General features: G+C 46.0%; 1 protein-coding gene and 1 pseudogene across 2 annotated transcripts in view; one reads left to right on the forward strand and one right to left on the reverse strand.

Annotated features, from left to right (window-relative positions):
* Window positions 1-1,045: 1,045 nt before the first annotated feature.
* The window catches only part of LOC311580083 (uncharacterized protein), a 355,681-nt gene continuing 337,784 nt past the window's right edge, over window positions 1,046-18,942 (forward strand). The window contains exon 1 of the mRNA XM_084751331.1: window positions 1,046-1,883. Within this exon, the coding sequence (XP_084607457.1) occupies window positions 1,104-1,883 (780 nt within the window). The 5' untranslated portion in view covers window positions 1,046-1,103. The remainder of the gene's footprint in view (window positions 1,884-18,942) is intronic.
* LOC311578725 (large ribosomal subunit protein uL11-like) lies at window positions 15,605-16,348 on the reverse strand (annotated as a pseudogene). The gene has a single exon. The product of its transcript is annotated as a large ribosomal subunit protein uL11-like (transcript).

Raw genomic sequence — 18,942 nt, forward strand, 5'->3', positions numbered from 1 at the left:
AAGGTCTCACATTCTTTCCTCCACGTCTCGGACTGTCCATATCCCCTCCTGGGAAGAGACTTATTAACCAAACTCAAGGCCCAAATTCACTTCGAAGAAGGGCACACTCGTGTGACAGGACCACAAGGGCGGCCTATTCAGACTTTAGTATTAAATTTAGAAGATGAATACAGATTGTATGAGACTGACCCCCCTGGGAACGATACCCCTAGCCCAGACTGGCACGCCCTGTATCCATCATCATGGGCCGAAACTGGGGGAATGGGCCTAGCTCACCAACAGCCCCCCATATTAGTACACCTTAAGGCTTCTGCCACCCCAGTCTCTATCCGGCAGTACCCTATGTCACAGGAAGCCTACCTGGGGATACGGCCTCATATTCGGAGACTCCTGGACCAAGGCATACTGACTCCTTGTCAGTCTCCCTGGAACACCCCCTTGCTTCCTGTTAAAAGCCCGGGACGGGGGATTATCGGCCGGTCCAAGACTTAAGAGAAGTCAACAAACGGGTTGAAGACATACATCCTACTGTCCCCAATCCTTACAATCTATTGATGGGGCTATCCCCAGACCATGTCTGGTACACTGTGCTGGACTTAAAGGATGCTTTCTTCTGCCTAAGACTGCATCCCTCCAGCCAGCCTCTCTTTGCATTCGAATGGAAGGACCCCGAATTGGGGATTTCAGGGCAACTAACATGGACATGGCTGCCCCAGGGATTTAAAAATAGCCCCACCCTGTTCGATGAGGCCCTACACCGTGATTTGGCCGACTTCAGGGTACAATACCCAGACCTCATATTACTCCAATATGTAGATGATCTCCTCCTGGCAGCCCCCTCTAAGGAGAACTGCCAACGGGGAACCCACGCCCTCCTACAAGTCCTGGGACGGCTGGGGTATCGAGCCTCTTTCAAGAAGGCACAAATTTGCCAGACTGAAGTGACCTACCTAGGTTACTCCATCAAGGATGGACAGAGGTGACTCACCCCGGCTAGAAAACAAACTGTCCTCCAAATCCCGCCACCGCGGTCCCCCCATCAACTCAGAAAATTCCTAGGAACAGCGGGCTTTTGCCGCCTCTGGATCCCTGGGTTCGCAGAAATGGCAGCTCCCCTGTACCCCCTTACCAAGCCGGGAACGATGTATACCTGGGGGCCCACCCATCAACAGGCCTTCGAGGCTATCAAGACTGCCTTAATCTCAGCCCCCGCACTGGGGCTGCCCGATTTAACCAAGCCCTTTGAGCTGTTCATTGACGAGAAACAAGGATACGCCAAGGGAATTCTAATCCAGAGACTGGGGCCCTGGAAAAGGCCTATAGCCTACCTCTCTAAGAAACTGGACCCCGTGGCAGCAGGCTGGCCCTCTTGCCTACGGATGGTTGCTACAGCCGCCTTATTCCTTAAAGACTCTAATAAACTCACCATGGGACAGCCAATTACTATCTTGGTGCCCCATGCCATGGAATCCCTGGTCTGGCAGCCCCCAGACAGATGGCTCTCCAACGCCCGGGTAACCCATTACCAGGCCATGCTTTTAGACTCGGACAGAGTCACCTTTGGGCCAACGACCAACCTCAACCCTGCCACGCTGCTCCCTCTCCCAGACGGGCCCGAGGATCATGACTGTCAGCAAGTCCTGGCGGAAACCCACGGAACCCGCCCTGACCTCACTGACCAGCCCCTCCCTCGCCCAGACTTCGTTTGGTATACGGATGGGAGCAGCTTCCTGGATAACAGGACACGACGGGCCGGAGCGGCTATCACCACCACCAACCAGGTAATATGGGCCAGCCCTCTGCCCCCAGGGACCTCCGCCCAGCGTGCTGAACTGATCACCCTGACCAAGGCCCTGGAGCTGGCAAAAGGAAAGAGGCTAACAGTATATACAGACAGTCGGTATGCCTTCGCCACGGCCCACGTACATGGAGAAATTTATCGGCGCCGAGGACTCCTCACCTCAGAAGGTAAAGAAATTAAAAATAAGACTGAAATCCTGGCCCTCCTGAAGGCCCTCTTTTTACCCCAGCAGCTCAGCATCATCCATTGCCCGGGCCACCAGAAAGGGGACTCCCCTGAGGCTCGAGGTAATCGGCTGGCTGACGAGACAGCCCGCCAAGCCGCTACAAGACCCCTCGACACTCTCGAGGCGCTCTCCTTACAAGAGGACACCGGAGCGCCAGGGCAGCAGGATCGGAATTGGAAATTCACCAACGACGACATACAGAGACTTCACAAGATGGGCGCTCTTCCTGAAGGCCCCAACCATTGGCGATACCAGGACAAGGTAGTCGTCCTCTCAAAAGAAACTATTTAATTGACTACTTCCACAAGCTCACTCATTTAAGCGCCCAGAAAATGAAGACCCTCCTCGAAAGAGAAGAAACGGACTTTTACCTATTGGGAAAAAAGGAGGCCCTCCAGAGAGCCATTGACAATTGCCGGCCCTGCACGCTGGTCAATACCAACAAGTCCTTGAACTTGTCAGGGACTAGGGTCCGAGGGCACCGGCCAGGGACCCATTGGGAAATTGACTTCACGGAGATCAAACCAGGTATATACGGGTACCGGTACCTGCTGGTCTTCGTAGATACTTTTTCAGGATGGACTGAAGCCTTCCCCACCAAACATGAGACGGCCAAGGTGGTTTCCAAGAAGCTTTTAGATGATATTTTCCCTCACTACGGGATGCCACAGGTAGTCGGGTCCAACAACGGACCAGCCTTTGTCTCCCAGGTAAGCCAGCAGGTGGCCAAACTATTGGCAATTAATTGGAAGTTGCATTGTTCATACAGACCCCAGAGTTCAGGACAGGTAGAGCGTATGAATAGATCTATTAAGGAGACTTTGATCAAATTGACGCTTGCAGCCGGCACTAAGGACTGGGTGGCCCTACTACCTCTGGCCCTATACAGGGTTAGAAACACCCCCGGCCCACATGGGCTTACTCCTTTTGAGATTGTCTATGGCTCACATACTCCTATTGTTCACTTCCTTGACCCAGATATTGGCTCCTTCGCCACCAGGCCTTCTCTCCAGGCACACCTAAGAGCCCTCCAGGAGGTGCAAAATGAGGTATGGAAGCCCCTAGCCCGTGCTTATAAAGACCAACTTGACAAGCCCCTGGCCCCTCACCCATTCCAGGTTGGAGACTACGTCTGGATCCGACGTCACCGGACCAAAAACCTCGAACCCCGCTGGAAAGGACCTTACGCTGTTCTCCTAACTACCCCGACGGCTCTCAAGGTAGACGGAATTGCCACCTGGATCCACGCAGCCCACGTCAAGGCAGCCGGGGACACAGACCCAGACAAGACAGCATGGAAGGCTCATCGAACCGACAATCCCCTAAAGATAAGACTTTCCCGAGCCTAATTCGCCCAATGACCCTCACTTTCCTCTTCCTTACCCTCCCTTGGACCCTGTCTGCCAGCCCCCACGTCCCGGTTCAACACACCTGGAACGTCCTCAATGAGGAAGGGGATTCCATCTGGTCAATTTCAGACCTTCACCCCCCATGGACGTGGTGGCCAGACTTAACTCCTGATATCTGCAAATTGGCAGCAGGATCACTCACCTGGGACCTACCTGACCATACCGACTTGTTCAAGCCTCCCCCCCCCCCCCCCCGTGAGGCAGCCTGCATCCCCAAGGGAATAGGAAACAGCCTTGGGTGTTCCAGCCAGTTCTACCGTGCTAACCTCCGCTCCGCTGAATTTTATGTATGCCCCGGACAGGGTCAACCTCGCCATCTTGGGCGCCACTGTGGGGGAATTCTTGACTACTTCTGTGCAGCTTGGAGATGTGAAACCACTGGAGAGGCATACTGGAATCCCACCTCTAGTTGGGACTTAATTACTGTAAAGAGAAATAGTACCTATGACGCTCATGGGTCAGGAGAAAGAAACAGGTATAGATACTGGGAGACTGACTCCGATTGGGATGGGGAAAATTGTGCTCCCTTTACTGGCCCAGAAGGCCCCTGCAAGGACAAATACTGCAACCCCATAGTCATTAAGTTCACGGAAAAAGGAAAACAGGATCGTGGCTGGCTTCGGGGACACACTTGGGGATTGCGCCTGTATGTTTCAGGTAAAGACCCCGGCCTGATTTTTAAGGTTAAAATGACTCTGACTACTGCCCCCACCATAGCAATAGGCCCAAACCCCGTCCTGGCTCAGTCACAACCTAGTCAGCCAGGACCCCAGGCACCACCCCAACCTACTCCCCTGACGCCATCCTCGGTAAGCCCTAACACTCTCTCTGCCTTACACTTACATCCTAACACGAGAAATCAGCTCCTGGACTTGGTTACGGGGGCATACCAGGCCCTAAACTATACTTCCCCGGAAAAGACTAAGGAATGTTGGATGTGTCTCACCTCCCAACCCCCTTACTATGAGGGAGTTGCCCTTATGACCAGTATTACTAACTCCTCCACCCCAGACAATAGATGTCTCTCCAACACCCCTCACCGTCTCACGCTGTCTGAAATATCCGGTAAGGGAACTTGCTTAGGGACCATCCCCTCATCCCACAAATCTCTGTGCAGCACCACCTTGACCAACACCCCGAAAGCTCCGGAAACCAGGTACCTTACTGGCCCAAATGGAACCTACTGGGCCTGTAACACTGGGTTAACCCCATGTGTCACATCTTCCGTCCTTAAAATGTCCTCTGTGGACTTCTGTGTATTAGTTCAGCTCTTCCCCAAGATCACATACCATGACCCCTCCGACCTATACCGCCATTTTGAGGGGATTAATCGTTACCCCCGAGAGCCAGTATCCATCACTCTGGCACTGCTATTGGGAGGATTAACAGTCGGGGGAGTTGTGGCAGGGATCGGAACCGGGACTACTGCTCTCACTCAGGTTGCTCATTTTCAGCAGTTACAGCAGGCCATGAACGCAGATCTTCAAGCATTAGAAGAATCTATTAGTGCATTAGAACAGTCCCTGACCTCCCTTTCCGAGGTAGTGCTCCAAAATCGTAGAGGGTTAGATATTTTATTCCTGAAAGAGGGTGGACTCTGTGCAGCCCTCAAGGAAGAATGTTGTTTTTATGCAGACCATACAGGAGTAGTCAGAGATAGTATGTCTAAGCTGCGAGAAAGACTAAAACAGCGACAGTTGCAATTTGAATCAGGACGAACTTGGTATGAAAACTGGTTTAATAAGGCTCCTTGGTTCACCACTTTAATATCTACCATAACGGGCCCTTTGTTAATTATTGTCCTGCTCCTACTTTTTGGGCCCTGCATTCTTAACAGACTGATGCAATTCATCCGAGACCGCCTATCGGTTGTACAGGCTTTGGTTCTAACCCAACAATACCAACAGCTCCAACAGGTACAACCAGAGGTCATTGAATGAAAGATTTCATTCAATTTACAACAAGAGGGGGGAATGTAAGACCCCCTCCCCTGTGCAACCGACATAGCAAGCATAGCAGCAGTAACGCTATCTTGCAAGGCAAGACTAGAATAATAGGTTCCCGGGATAAGATGAGGCCTGGGGCCCAGAGGAGAGAGATAAAAGCGTGCAAAGATAACAGAAACAGTTTGTCCTTGTCAAACAAGATATTTATGATCGGCCATCTGGCCCAGAGAATGGGTAAACTCCCCTGTTCCCATCTGATGACCGGGCCATAACCTCGCTTCATGTCAAACAAGATGTTTATGGACGACCACCTGGCCCAGAGAACGGGTGAACTCCCCTGTTCCCAGAGCCCATCTAATGACCGGGCCATAACCTCGCCTCATTTAAATTTACCAATCAGAGCCCTGTAACTATGCTTCTCGCTTCTGTACCCGCGCTTCCCGCTAAAATCCCTATAAAAGGCCCCCGAAAGACTCGCTCGGCGCGCCAGCCTCTCCAGAGACTGAGACGCCCGGGTACCCGTCCCCCTGCAATAAAGCCTCTTGCGTGTTGCAACCGAAACCTTGGTCTCGCTGGTTCTTGGTGGGGGTCTCCACGTTAAGACCACTGTGTTGGGGGTCTTACAATCTGACCATGAGTATATTTTAACAAAAAGGCTTTTATTCAGATACTGGTACCAGGGGCTACACCAGGACTTGAGATTTCCAAATGTAGCTCCAAGCCACATTAGGTAACATTCTGTTTATGGTTTAGCAAACAGATGTCTTGCAGGTGTGTCTTGGTTATCTCAAGGAAGCAAGCTTTGTTTGCAGAAAGGGAAGCATTAGAGTTATGTTATATACACAAGGCCAGGTAGTTACAAGAATAGCCCCCAGCATTCCTGGAAAGTATCTGTCCTTGAGCTAGTGGATTTTCTGAGTTAGAGGCAATGTTGTTTTATGGGCCTCTTAAGCACAGCCCTTTAAACATGTCTTAACATGTTAGCTATCACAGGCTCATGTCTGCTTCCCCTCAGCACTGGACATCATCTGGCTTAGACCTTTGCAGGCCCTATGCGAGCGACTACAGTCCCTGTGAGCTCATGTGTGCTTCAGCTCTGCTGTGTCCAGAAGGCCTTGCTCCCTTGGTTCTTGCCATCCTCCCTGGCTCCTACAGTGTTCCCCAGAGTTCCCTGAGCCCCGAGATCATCTTCAGCAGTTCTCACTTATGCCACTCTTTTTTTTTTTTTTTTTTTTGGTTTTTCGAGACAGGGTTTCTCTGTGTAGCCTTGGCTGTCCTGGACTCTCTTTGTAGACCAGGCTGGCCTCGAACTCACAGCGATCCACCTGCCTCTGCCTCCCGAGTGCTGGGATTACAGGTGTGCGCCACCACTGCCCGGCTACTTATGCCACTCTTGACAGGAGTCAGACAACATGTGCTCACAGGAAGTCATTGTTAGCGTGTCAAGAATTTTTTGGGACAACTGTTAAGCATTGTTACAGTTAAAAATTAGGGATTGTTGTCTGGGTGTGGCACTCACCTTTAATCCCATCACTTGGGAGGCAGAAGCAGGTAGATCTCTGAGGTCTGTGGGAATCAGGAACTGGGTGAAGAGGGCAAGTGGTGATGGAGCCCACACAGAATTCGGGGAATCAGGCTCCAAAGTCCAGACTCCAGGTGCAGTCTGGTGCTAACTTTATTGTGCAACGTATACTCCTTTGAAAGGTTGAAGGGCCAGTCAGACCATCCCATGCTAGCCTCAAGCACCAACAGCAGTCATTCAGGTTGGTGTAGCTATGAGGAAATGTGGAAGGCAAGGTCATCTGTAGAGAAGAGAGAAGCAAAGCCTGGTCTACAAAGTGAGTCCAGGACAGCCAAGGCTACACAGAGAAATCCTGTATCAAAAGACAGAAGAAGGAGAAGGAGAAGAAGAGGAGGAAGAGGACAAGGAGGAAGAGGAGGAGGAGGAGAAGCAGTCACCGCCCTGGCCTCATTTTGAGACCTCACTGGAGTGCTAGGAGTCCCTAATAGGTCAACACTGTGCCCTGGATCAGGATGTTTTCCAGGAGTCTTAGAAGTGGATACTGCTTCCTTCCCTCTCTGTGGGTCTCTAAAAGGCTTATCTCCACACTCCACAGAGTTGCAGGCCAGCTTGGTTTACAGACTGAGTTAGTTCTGGGACAGCCAAGGCTACACAGAGAAACACTTTTTAACCCCCCTCTCCCTGTTGTTTTGAACAAAATCTCAATCATTTGATTTTACCAATGAAAACCCAGGATCCAGGTGAAAAACTGCTAGCTCCAAGAGGCAGAGAAAGCACCCAGCTGACGTCCACACTCAGCTCACATCACGATGGAAAAGCCCTTCTCCTTTTCCACAGTGTTGTTGTTGTTTTTTGGTTTTTCAAGACAAGGTTTCTCTGTGTAGCCTTGGCTGTCCTGGACTCACTTTGTAGACCAGGCTGGCTTCGAACTCACAACGACCCACCTGCCTCTGCCTCCCGAGTGCTGAGATTAAAGGCGTGCACCACCATGCCCGGCCCACAGTGTTTTAAAAACTCTTCAAACTGCATTTCCGACTTTTCTACTTCTTGTCACCCGGTTGCTTGCTCCACCTCTTGACCTAGGGTTGACTTTATTTAATCCTGTTTACAGAAAGCTCTTGAATTAAAGGTGTGTGGTAGGGCTGAGCCACACTGCATTGATCTGTTTACAGTAAATGGAAAGTTCTTGGATTAAGGGTGTGTGTTAGGGTTGAGCCAAATCACAGCCAGCAACAGGTTTTTCTAGTACACAATCTCGGAGTTCACAGTATGATCAAATATCTGGAACAACCCCCTCCCAAATTTATGAATTATGGTAAGAGATTTTGCTTGGTGTGAAAGCAAATCCCCTGAAGCTCCATAGAGAGCTGGGCCCGATTGTGTATGCCTGTAACTCCAGTACTATGTGGGGTGGAGATAAAAGGATCACTGGGGCTTGTTGGCTGCCAGTCTAGCTGTAGGTTTAGTGAGAGATTCTGTCTCAGAGAAAAAAGGTGGCCAGGTGGTGGTGGCACACGCCTTTAGTCCCAGCATGCAGATCTCTGAGTTTGAGGCCAGCCTGGTCTACAGGGTGAGTTCCAGAACAGTCAAGGCTACACAGAGAAACCCTGTTTCAAAAAAGCCAAAAAAAAAAAAAAAAAAAAAAAAAAAGAAAGAAAGAAAGAAAGAAAGAAAAACAGCGAATGAAGAATTATAGAGCAAAATACTCAACTTTCTTCACTGGTTTCTTTGTGAACTCTAAGGTATGTGCACACATATTAATGTGCACACACACATATAATAACTGTGAAGTATATTCTAAAAAGACAAATATTCAAATCTTTTGATTTCCAATTATTTTAGCACACTTGATTTTGTGTGTGTGTGTGTGTGTGTACATGTATGTGGTGTATATGTGTGGTACATATGTGCTCAGTTGGCATCTCCAGTTGCCTTCCCCCTTCCCCATATGGTCTGTTAAATGCCCCATGTTTCTCCAACCCTGCCTGCTTGAAGGAAGCCCCAACCCCCTGCCCTGGAGCCACATTATCCTTCACTTGCAATCCTTAACACCTGTGGGTAGCCTGCTAAATTCTGCCACGACAGAAATCCTGCGCTTAGGCTGCATGCTGTGACCTTCAAGTTGCTGACCTTTGCCTTAAGAGGTCTTGTGCTCTAGGCTGTCCTTGGACTATTTACCTTTGAAAGAAGTAGGGAAGCCCCAACTTGGAACCACCCAGAGGATCAAGGAAGTTCTTACAGGGAACTACTCAGAGAACTAGGAAGTTCTACAGGGAGCGATTCAGGCTATTTATTCTTGCCTGGGGGCTAGGGTGAATGAGATAAGAATAGATCCTATTGACCTTGCTCTCTCTATATTACTAGTCGGCATTAAAGGGAGTTGTGATCAGAAATTTCTAGACTTGACTCAGTTATTTCTCGAGTCTCTGTACCCTACTTTCAATCTCTACTCCCTCTTTCAGGTGTCCTGCAGGCCGGGACACGTCGAACCTCCCTTCCCCCCATCCTGGCTGTGGAGGATGTTGAAGCCCAGGAGCTTCAGTTCCCAAGTAAACCTACCTTTTTATACCTTTAATCTGGCTTTCATTGGCTTATTTCAATATGCACATGTGAAGCTGGGTGTGGTGGCACACACCTTAAATCCTAGCACCAGCAGAGGCAGGCGGATCACTGTGAGTTCAGGGCCAGCCTGGTCTATAAAGTGAGTCCAGGACAGCCAAGGCTACACAGAGAAACCCTGTCTCAAAAACAAAACCAACCAAACAAAAATCAGTGGATTTCAGCCTGCTTTTTAAAAATACTCACATTTTGAATACAGCTCCTACCCAAAAGGCAGGATATCCTATTCCATCTCTGACTATTTTACTCAGATCCATAAATGTTTTTGCCCGTCTTTCTCTACCAATAAGATGGAGAGATGTCATGAGAATTAAGGGCACACAAATGAGAGTGTAGTCCAAGACCAAGCTGTGGTGCAGTCTGTTACTGCACATGTGTTTGAATGAGCATGGCCCCCATAGGCTCTTATGTTTGCCCACTTAGTCCCTAGTTGCTGACCTATTGAAGAAATGTTTAAAAGGTGGAAATATGTCATTAGGGGTAGGCTTTTTTTTTAAAAGATTTATTTATTATTACATACACTGCTCTGCCTGAAGGTATACCTGCAGGCCAGAAGAGGACAGGAGCTCTGGAAGAGCAACCAGTTCTCTCATTCCTTGTTCTTCTTCTTCTTCTTCTTCTTCTTCTTCTTCTTCTTCTTCTTCTTCTTCTTCTTCTTCTTCTTCTTCTTCTTCTTTTCTCTCCTCTTCCTCCTCCTCTTCTTCCTCCTCCTCTTCTTTTCTTTCTTTCTTTCTTTTTTTGTTTTTTTGAGACAGGGTTTCTCTTTGTAGCCTTGACTGTCTTGGACTTGCTTTGTAGACCAGGCTGGCCTCAAACTCACTTAAAACTTTACTGTTCTGCCTTCCAAGTGGTGGTGCTCACCTGTAATCCCAACACTCGGGGAGGCAGAGGCAAGCGGATCTCTGTGATTTGGGGGCCAGCCTGCTCTACAAAGTGAGTCCAGGATACCCAGGGCTATGCAGAAAAACCCTGTTTCAGAAAAAAACAGAAAACAAACAAAGACCATGTGGCAAGCCTTAGAGCCAGAACATGTGTGGTTAAAAGCAAAAAAGCTCTGGTTTCCCAATATTCAGTTTCATGCCTGTCTCAGTTTTCTCTTGCTATGACAAAAGACCATGACCAAGGCAACTTACTGAAGTAAGCGTTTAATGTGTGCTTCCTGTCTCAGAGAGTTAGAGTCCACAAGAGTAGCAAAGGCATGGGGGCAGCTGAGAGCTCACATCTTGATCCACAGGAAGCTCACTGGGGATGGCATGAGTCTTCTGGAACCTCACAGCCTGTCCCCAGTGACACACCTCCTCCAATAAGACCACACTCCTAAGCCTCCCCAAGCAGGTAAGCATATGGGCCATCCTGAATCAAGCCACCACATCCCTTTTCTCTAGGAATCAGTTAGATGTTTTTTAAAATCACTTTCTAAAACTGTTAAGTATTTTGTCTCTAACGTCTTTAGAATCCTTGCAAGTATTTCTCTCTGTTTCTTGGAAAAGTAAAGAATTAAATTAGTCTGGTATTACTACATTAAAAAGCAATTTTCTCCAACAGCAGAGTGTTCAGGGAGATAACAGTTTTCAAACCCAAAGCTATATTTCATGTCAGAGTTAATGCCTAGGGCTCTAGGTAGAAGCAGACTGATAACAACAGCTTTGCTGAACTACATTCAGGGAAAAGGTAGGGTTGGCTAATTGGATCAGAGATGAACTTCAGGCCAATTTTAAAAACTTGGTAATAATTTATTCTCAGCTGGGTTAGCTGTTTCTGAAAAGTCACCTTTGATATTTCAATCTGGCATTTTGATTCCTTGGGAGTCCTTGTGACTCGGGGTTGATGTTGCTCCTTCCTAACCTTATCTAGTGGTTCCACAGCTACAAACACCCCTGGGCGCATGTCAGACTGACCGGTGTGTAGTGGGCACTTCCGACCCTTCCAGATGGTCTTCTTGGTAGGCCAGCTGAGCCTCTGCCAACATCCTTTGACAGCTACTGGGATTGGGCCAAGCTTCATACATCATGAATCTAAGAGGCAGTCTGTTCTCTATTGTTCAAATTTTCCTATTCAAATTTATATTTCCTTAAGGACCATGTGTCTTTTTGCCTGTCTACAAGCACTATCCCTGTGTTTTCATTTCTTGAAAGACTCAGTATCCCGTTTTCTTTTTTCTTTTGGTCATGTGTTGGTCTAAATAGGTTGTGTGGTTTTTTAAAAAAAATATTATGAATAGGAACAGTGATATATTTCCTTCTCATGGCTTGGACACAGTTTTGTTTCCTCTATTTTTTTTGAAAATTTTTTAATTAATTTATTCTTGTTACATCTCAATGGTTATCCCATCCCTTTCTTCCCATTCTTCCCTCCCTCCCATTTTCCCCTTATTCCCCTCCCCATGACTGTTCCTGAGGGGGATTACCTCCCCCTGTATATGCTCATAGGGTATCAAGTCTCTTCTTGATTGTTTCCTCTATTTTTAATTTTTAATTTTCTCTCTCTCTCTTTTTTTTTTTTTTTTTTTTTGGTTTTTGGTTTTTGGTTTTTCAAAACAGGGTTTCTCTGTCCTGGACTAACTTTGTAGACCAGGCTGGCCTCAAACTCACAGTGATTGGCCTGCCCCTGCCTTCCAAGTGCTGGGATTAAAGGCATACGCCACCACCGCCAGCTTCCTCTATTTTTAAATGTATTTTTGGAGAGTTGAAAGCTTTTAAAAAATATTTATTTATTTATTATTATATATACAGTGCTCTGCCTACATGTACACTTGCAGGCCAGAAGAAGGCATCAGATCACATTACAGATGGTTGTGAGCCACCATGTGGTTGCTGGGAATTGAACTCAGGACCTCTGGAAGAGCAGTCAGCGCTCTTAACCTCTGAACCATCTCTCTCTCCAGCCCCAAGTTGAAAGCTTTTAAATGTCTAAAAGCCTAGATACCAGCTGCCCCCTAGGACAGACTCCATTCTTATTTTAGACAACTCTAGACATGTGGCACCATTGTATAGTGTCCGCAAAGCTCGCTTGCAGGATGATGCACATGACATTTGCCTTTCTGAGTCTGGCTTATTTTGATAAATGGGATTGTTTCCATTTTCCTGCAAGTGACAGAATTTCACTATGTTTACCTGTATAAAACTCTGCTGTATACGTGTACCACAGTTTCTTTGTCCAGTCGTCTGATGATGGGCAGCTAGGCTGATTCCCTCTCTTGGCTGCTGTGCCGAGTCCTGCAGCAAATGTGGATGTACAGGCATCGCTGCAGTAGGATCCCTTTGGACTTGTAGCTATGACCCTATAGTCTTTGATAGCTTCTTTGCTGTCTTTGTGACAAGATGGTCCAAGCTCCTCTTGTATGTCTCCAGTCCCTGGAGTTACTTTTCTCTAAGGTACTCTGATTCTTTGTAGAAATTGTACTTCAAGGTCACATAAGAGTGTTCACTGCAGAGACAGAGGCAGGCGAATTTCTGTGCGTTCGAGGCCAGCCTGGTCTACAGAGTGAGTCTAGGACAGCCAAGGCTACACAGAGAAACCCTGTCTTGAAAAAAACCAAAAACCAAAAACCAAAAACCAAAAAAAAAAAAAAAAAAAAAAAAAAAAAGAGTATTCACTGCTACTTTTGTTGCTATTGTTTCTAGTACTTTTTCTTGAGTGGGTTCTAGGAAATGGTTCTGGTTAAATGCTTAAAAGATACAATGCACTATTTATTCCCATTGATACTTCATATTAAAATTAATGACCATAGGACTTCTACTTAACCTGTCTATCTGAACTGATTATTTCTCCTTCCTATGCCAAGACTGTTGGTACTCAGTGACCCTGAGGAGGAGGCAATTTCACACAACTACTCACTTGCTTGTTCCTGTGGCCCTTAGGGTCATAGCAGACACCAGCGGCACAACTCTAAAACTTTAAAGGCTCCTTATTAATGTTTTACAGTTCTTATCTTTACAGGATATTCTACCAGGAGTACCAGCCAAATAGCTGGTTTTATTTTATTACTTTATTTTATTGAGAGAGTTTTTGCTGTATATCCTTGGCTGACATTATGCTTGAAGCAAGTGTTCTTTATCAGAGTCCTTGAGTCCTGGGATTACAGTGTGAACCATGCTGCCTGCCTGTATTACTCCGTCTTTGCTTAGGAACCTAGCTTTAACCTAGTTCATCTTCTCAGCCCTGCATTACCATATAGTTAAATTACTTGGAGTACTCTGTCTCCTGCTGGCTACACATATATGTTAATTTATCTCCTTTTATTTTTCCATTTTCAAGATTTGCTTTTCACAATTTGATTATAAATTATTTAAATACTTAAACGACCCCAAAGTCAAGTCTAGACCAACAAAAGCATGTTTAAAGAAGTTTTGTTTCTGTCTCTTTTATCTCTGCCCTATTCTGTCCTTCCCCATATAAGGGGATTTTTTTTGTTTTTTGGTTTTTTTTTTTGTTTTTCGAGACAGGGTCTCTCTGTGTAGCCTTGGCCGTCCTGGACCAGGCTGGCCTCGAACACACAGTGATCCGCCTGCCTCTGCCTCCCGAGTGCTAGGATTAAGGGCGTGCGCCACCACGCCCGGCTTAAAGGAATTTTTTAAAAATTAGATTTTTGTTTAAAATATGATTTGTTTAAAATAGATTTGTATTTTTGGCCTTTATGTACTCTAAAGCATACAGTACACACTTCCCAGTTTCCTCTGTCTTAACAGTTCTTCTCTCTCACTTTGTTCTCTTTGTTTGCCAGGCTGGAGGTTGAACCCAGCCAGGGCCTGAGTGCTGAACGTGCACGCCACAAGCCAATGATGCCTTCAGCCCTTCCGTTTTGTTTTTTTGCCATTTTTTTTTGTTGTTGTTGGAAGTAGTGTTGCAGTGAATAGCTCTGTATATATGTTCAATCTTAGCTTTGCTTTTGTATACTTGTGATAGAGGTCTAGAAACAGGGTGCCAGAAATAGAAAATAGGAATTTGAAAGTGAAGAAACAGGGATTTTATTTATTTATTTATTTTTTGATTTATTTTTGCATTTGAAGGTACTTTTAATACAGAACAAATGTGTTAATATTTTTGCATTACAAAAGCTGCCACACATCAGCAATAGGACTGTGCTAAAATCAGTGTCCATTTCTTTGGTTTTTTGAGACTGGGTTTCTTTGTGTAGCCTTGGTTGTCCAGGACTCTAGACCAGGCTAGCCTTGAACTTGCAGAAATCCTCTTGCCTCTGCGTCCACAAGTGCTAGGATTACAGAACATGAGTTGGTTTCCCAGCACCCACATCAAGTAGTTTAAAAATTCTAGCCCTGTTACATGAGTACCAAAAAATAAAAGCCCCTTGTATTGTTTTGTTGTCCCTGAATTCATGTGTGTGAACACATGCCTTCAGAGGCCAGCGAATCCTCAGAGCTAGGCAGTTGCTGGGAACTGCCCTCTGCAACCAGTGCTGAGCTGTCCCTCCAGCCCTTTTTAACTTTTTGGGACTGTCTCCCCAAGTTGACATCTTTCTACTTGAGCCTCCAAAAATCCCAGAATTGTAGCCCCTGCCAATAGGGAATTTGCTTACGCTCAGTAAACTCAGATGGGCCTGTTTATGTTTGCAGTAGACTGAGTCACCTGCTGACAATATTTTGCAGTCATTTTCTCCAGAGAATGGAATAGACCACCAAAAGCTATTGTGGATCTTGGGAGTATTAATATTTTCTGTATCTGAGTGTAAAAGGAAAGCTGACACAGCATTAGCACCTAGGGACTGTGACCTCTGAGCCTCTGTATAAATATAGGTGACTCTCTCAGCACCTCCTTCTATCCCTGAAATCAGAGATCTGCTGGTTAAGTCCCTGCTGAGCTGGAAACTGACAGGTTTGTGCCAGCAGTGCCCTTGGAGCTGGGATACGTTGGCAATCTAATAAAGGATCATCAACTACCGATGCATTTTTTTGTTTTTGTTTTTTTGAGACATGGCTTCTCTGTGTAGCCCTAAATGTCCTGGACTTGCTTTGTAGACTAGGCTGATCTTGAACTCAGAGATCCACCTATGTCTGGGATTAAAGGCATACATCACCACACCCAGCTGTTAGGCAGCCCTTTTTCTAAAAGTTCCACTAGGTTTAGGAAATAGAAAACAAAAAAAATCAACCCATTGCCTTCTTGGCCTGTCTCACACCAGGACTGATTCAGTGGTTCCCAGATTTTGCTACCACGTCCATACCGAATATTCCAAACACTCCCATGCCCCCCTCCCTCAACTTAACCAAACCCATTGGCCGTCAGATAGTCTTTTATTGAAATATTTTCTCGTTGCTTCTTAACTAGCTGGGCATTCTACGGCACCACTGGTGATGTCATGAGGGTGGCAGCCATCCAGTTGCAGCCCACAGACTGTGCAGTACCCAGGATCTCCTTAAAGTTCCAGAAAGCTTTCTGACTAAGGACTGGTGCTGCATCTGCTTGGCAATGCTGACAGTCTCATCAAAAGTGATGTTTCCACTGTGTTTAACGTTCTTCTGCTTCTTCCTGTCTCTCGGTGGCTCCTTGAGGGCTTTGATGATCAGGACAGAGGCAGAGGGCACCACCTCAATCTGGGCCTGTCTGTTCTGGGTGGTCAGTTTCACTGTAATCCTCAGACCTTTCCAGTCACCAGCCTTGGCAATGTTATCACCGACCTTTTTTTGGAGACAGACCCAAGGGACCGATCTTGGGGGCTAAGGTGGATGTGGCGCCGACCTCGCCTCCGGTGCGTCTCAGGTACATGACTTTGATCTCGTTGGGGTCAAACTTGGGCGGCATGGTGGAGGTGGCTGGTGTCGGATGAACCCGGATTCGGAATGACTGAAGAAAGTTGCACCGTAGCCTTCTCCGAGCCGAAAGCTGAAAAGCTTTTTTGGTTTTTCAAAACAGGGTTTCTCTGTGTAGCTTTGGCAGTCCTGGACTCACTCCGTAGACCAGGTTGCCCTCAAACTCAGAGAGATCTGCCTTCCTCTGTGTCCTGAGCGCTGGGATTAAGTGTACCACCACACCTGGCTTGGGATTTTATTTTATTTTATTTATTTATTTATTTATTTGTTTGTTTTTTGTTTTTTTTCTACACAGGGTTTCTCTGTATAGCTTTGACTGTCCTGGACTCACTTTGTAGTCCAGGCTGGCCTCGAACTCACAGTGATCCACCTGCCTCTGCCTCCCCAGTACCGGAATTAAAGGCGTGCGCCACCACACCCAGCCCCTTTATCCCTTTCTTTACTTATCAGCTCCTTAGCATCTTTCCTAGCACTGACAGGGATGTTCTTTATTCTTAGGCTTGCTCCTTCAGTTGTGGAGCAACTTGAGGTTTCACCCTCAAATTCTGCTGATGCGTAACCATAAAGCACTCCCGAGTATCAGCAGGTCAGCAGGTGTCAGAACACTGTTGTTGGAAGTAACTGGGGACACACACACACACACACACAAACACACTCACATGCACATGTACACAAGCACACATACACACATGTATACACACTAAACTCTCAGAAAAAATTTCCTCTTTTTCAGCATGCAGCCCAGACTGGTCTTGGACTTACGATTTTTACTGTGGTTTTCCTGCCTCTGCCTTCTCCTGGAACTACAGACACATGCCTTGTTCAAAATCATTTAAATAATTTTTGGTCATTAGGATGGGTATCCATGCAACTCTAATGCTGGTGTACATGTGTGTACCTTGGAAAGAGAAATGCTTCTGTGATCACACTATTGAAAGCTGGTCTTGGTTTACAGGCCCAGTAAATAACTCTGATTAACAGCAACATTATCTTTTCCTTCCAAAAACCCCATAGAAAGAAATCCAGCTAAGAGACTGCTCACAGTGGAGAAAAACAAACAAAGAAACAGAACAGGAGGATCTCACATTGTGATTTGCACTTCTCACTCATCTAGGGAAGCAGCTAAGCCATCTTGGTTGCCATCCCAACCAGGAATTACTTGCGCATCTCCATTTCAGCGTCAAGGACATGAACTTCCTACATGATTCCTCATGTTCTGCTTCCACCTCAAGCTCTCTTCAGTAGCTGCCTCCAAACCTGCATGCTCCAGGGAGCCTGTCTCACCAACTCCACTGGCCTAGGATTTTTTTTTTCTACCTTACATGTTTCAAATTTAAGGTTGTCATCAGAATTAGCAAATCATAATACAGAATGTCCAGTTAAACTTGAATTTCAGGCACATAATGAAATTAAAACAAAACAAAACAGAACAATCTTAGCCTAAAAGTTATTATTTTAAAAATGATTTTCAAATATTAATAGAGGTCTTATACTTTATCTGGACACTCAAATCTAAAGGTCTTATAAAAATAATTTGATATTATGCTTTTTAGAAGTTAACTTCAGCTAAGTGTAGTGGCGCCTTTAATCACAGCACTTGGGAGGCAGAGGCAGAGGGCAGAGGGCAGAGGGCAGAGGCAGAGGTAAGTGGATCTTCATGAGTTTGAGGGCATGCTTTTAATCCCAGCACTCGGGAGGCAGAGGCAGGCGGATTGCTGTGAGTTCGAGGCCAGCCTGGTCTACAAAGTGAGTCCAGGACAGCCAAGGCGAAGAAAAAGAAAGAAAGAAATACCAAACAAAAACTTCCAACTTTTCTGTGATTTTTATTTCTATGTTTTTCTAAGTAAACGATACATTTCTTGAACTGTCTGTGGCTAAACCCTATCTCTCTGTACCTCTGGTGTTAAGGTAACATTGGACCATGGATGCATCTTCAGCATGAGCTTCATGTTCATTTCCTGACTGGCAGGAATTCTGTGAATTAAACATAAAGCCTTATATAGGCCTATTAAAAAGATTATCAAATTAGAGGCCTGTTTGATGGTTCAGCAGAAAAAGCACTTGCTAAGTTCAAACCCTGAACTTGCATAGCTGAAGGAGAAAGTCCATACTTAGACATTGTCCTCTGACTTTCTACAAATAAAAAATAAAGTAATGTGATTTTTTTCTTTTGAGAGAGGGTAATATTATATAGTTGTGGCTGACTTGGAACTCAATATATAGAGCAGGTTGCCTTGAACTAGTAAAGATCTGTCTGCCTCTGCCTCTGCCTTTGGTATGCTGGGGTCAAAAGTTCACACCAGCATAAATGTGATCTATCTTTCTTTCTTTCTTCCCCCTCCCCCTCTCTTTCTTTTCTGTCAATGTAATCTAAATTTGTAAGGCATATTAGGAAAACCAGAACTTACATTTGCTACATATTACCTCCATTACTAAATACTGCCAGTATCTTGTCTGCAAGATGTACTGATATTAATTCAGTTTAGTGGCTCTTTCAGTACAGCTGCTGTTGCCGGGCAGTGATATGTATGTGTATATATATAATTATATATTTATATAATAAAATATAAAGAAATAAGTATTTATAAATAACCTGTATTTGGACATGAAAACTCTCTAAGGAAAAAGCATACCTAAATATTTTAAGACATG

This window comes from Acomys minous, assembly GCF_964271855.1.
Source record: "Acomys minous genome assembly, chromosome: 12".
NCBI classification, from domain to species: domain Eukaryota; kingdom Metazoa; phylum Chordata; class Mammalia; order Rodentia; family Muridae; genus Acomys; species Acomys minous.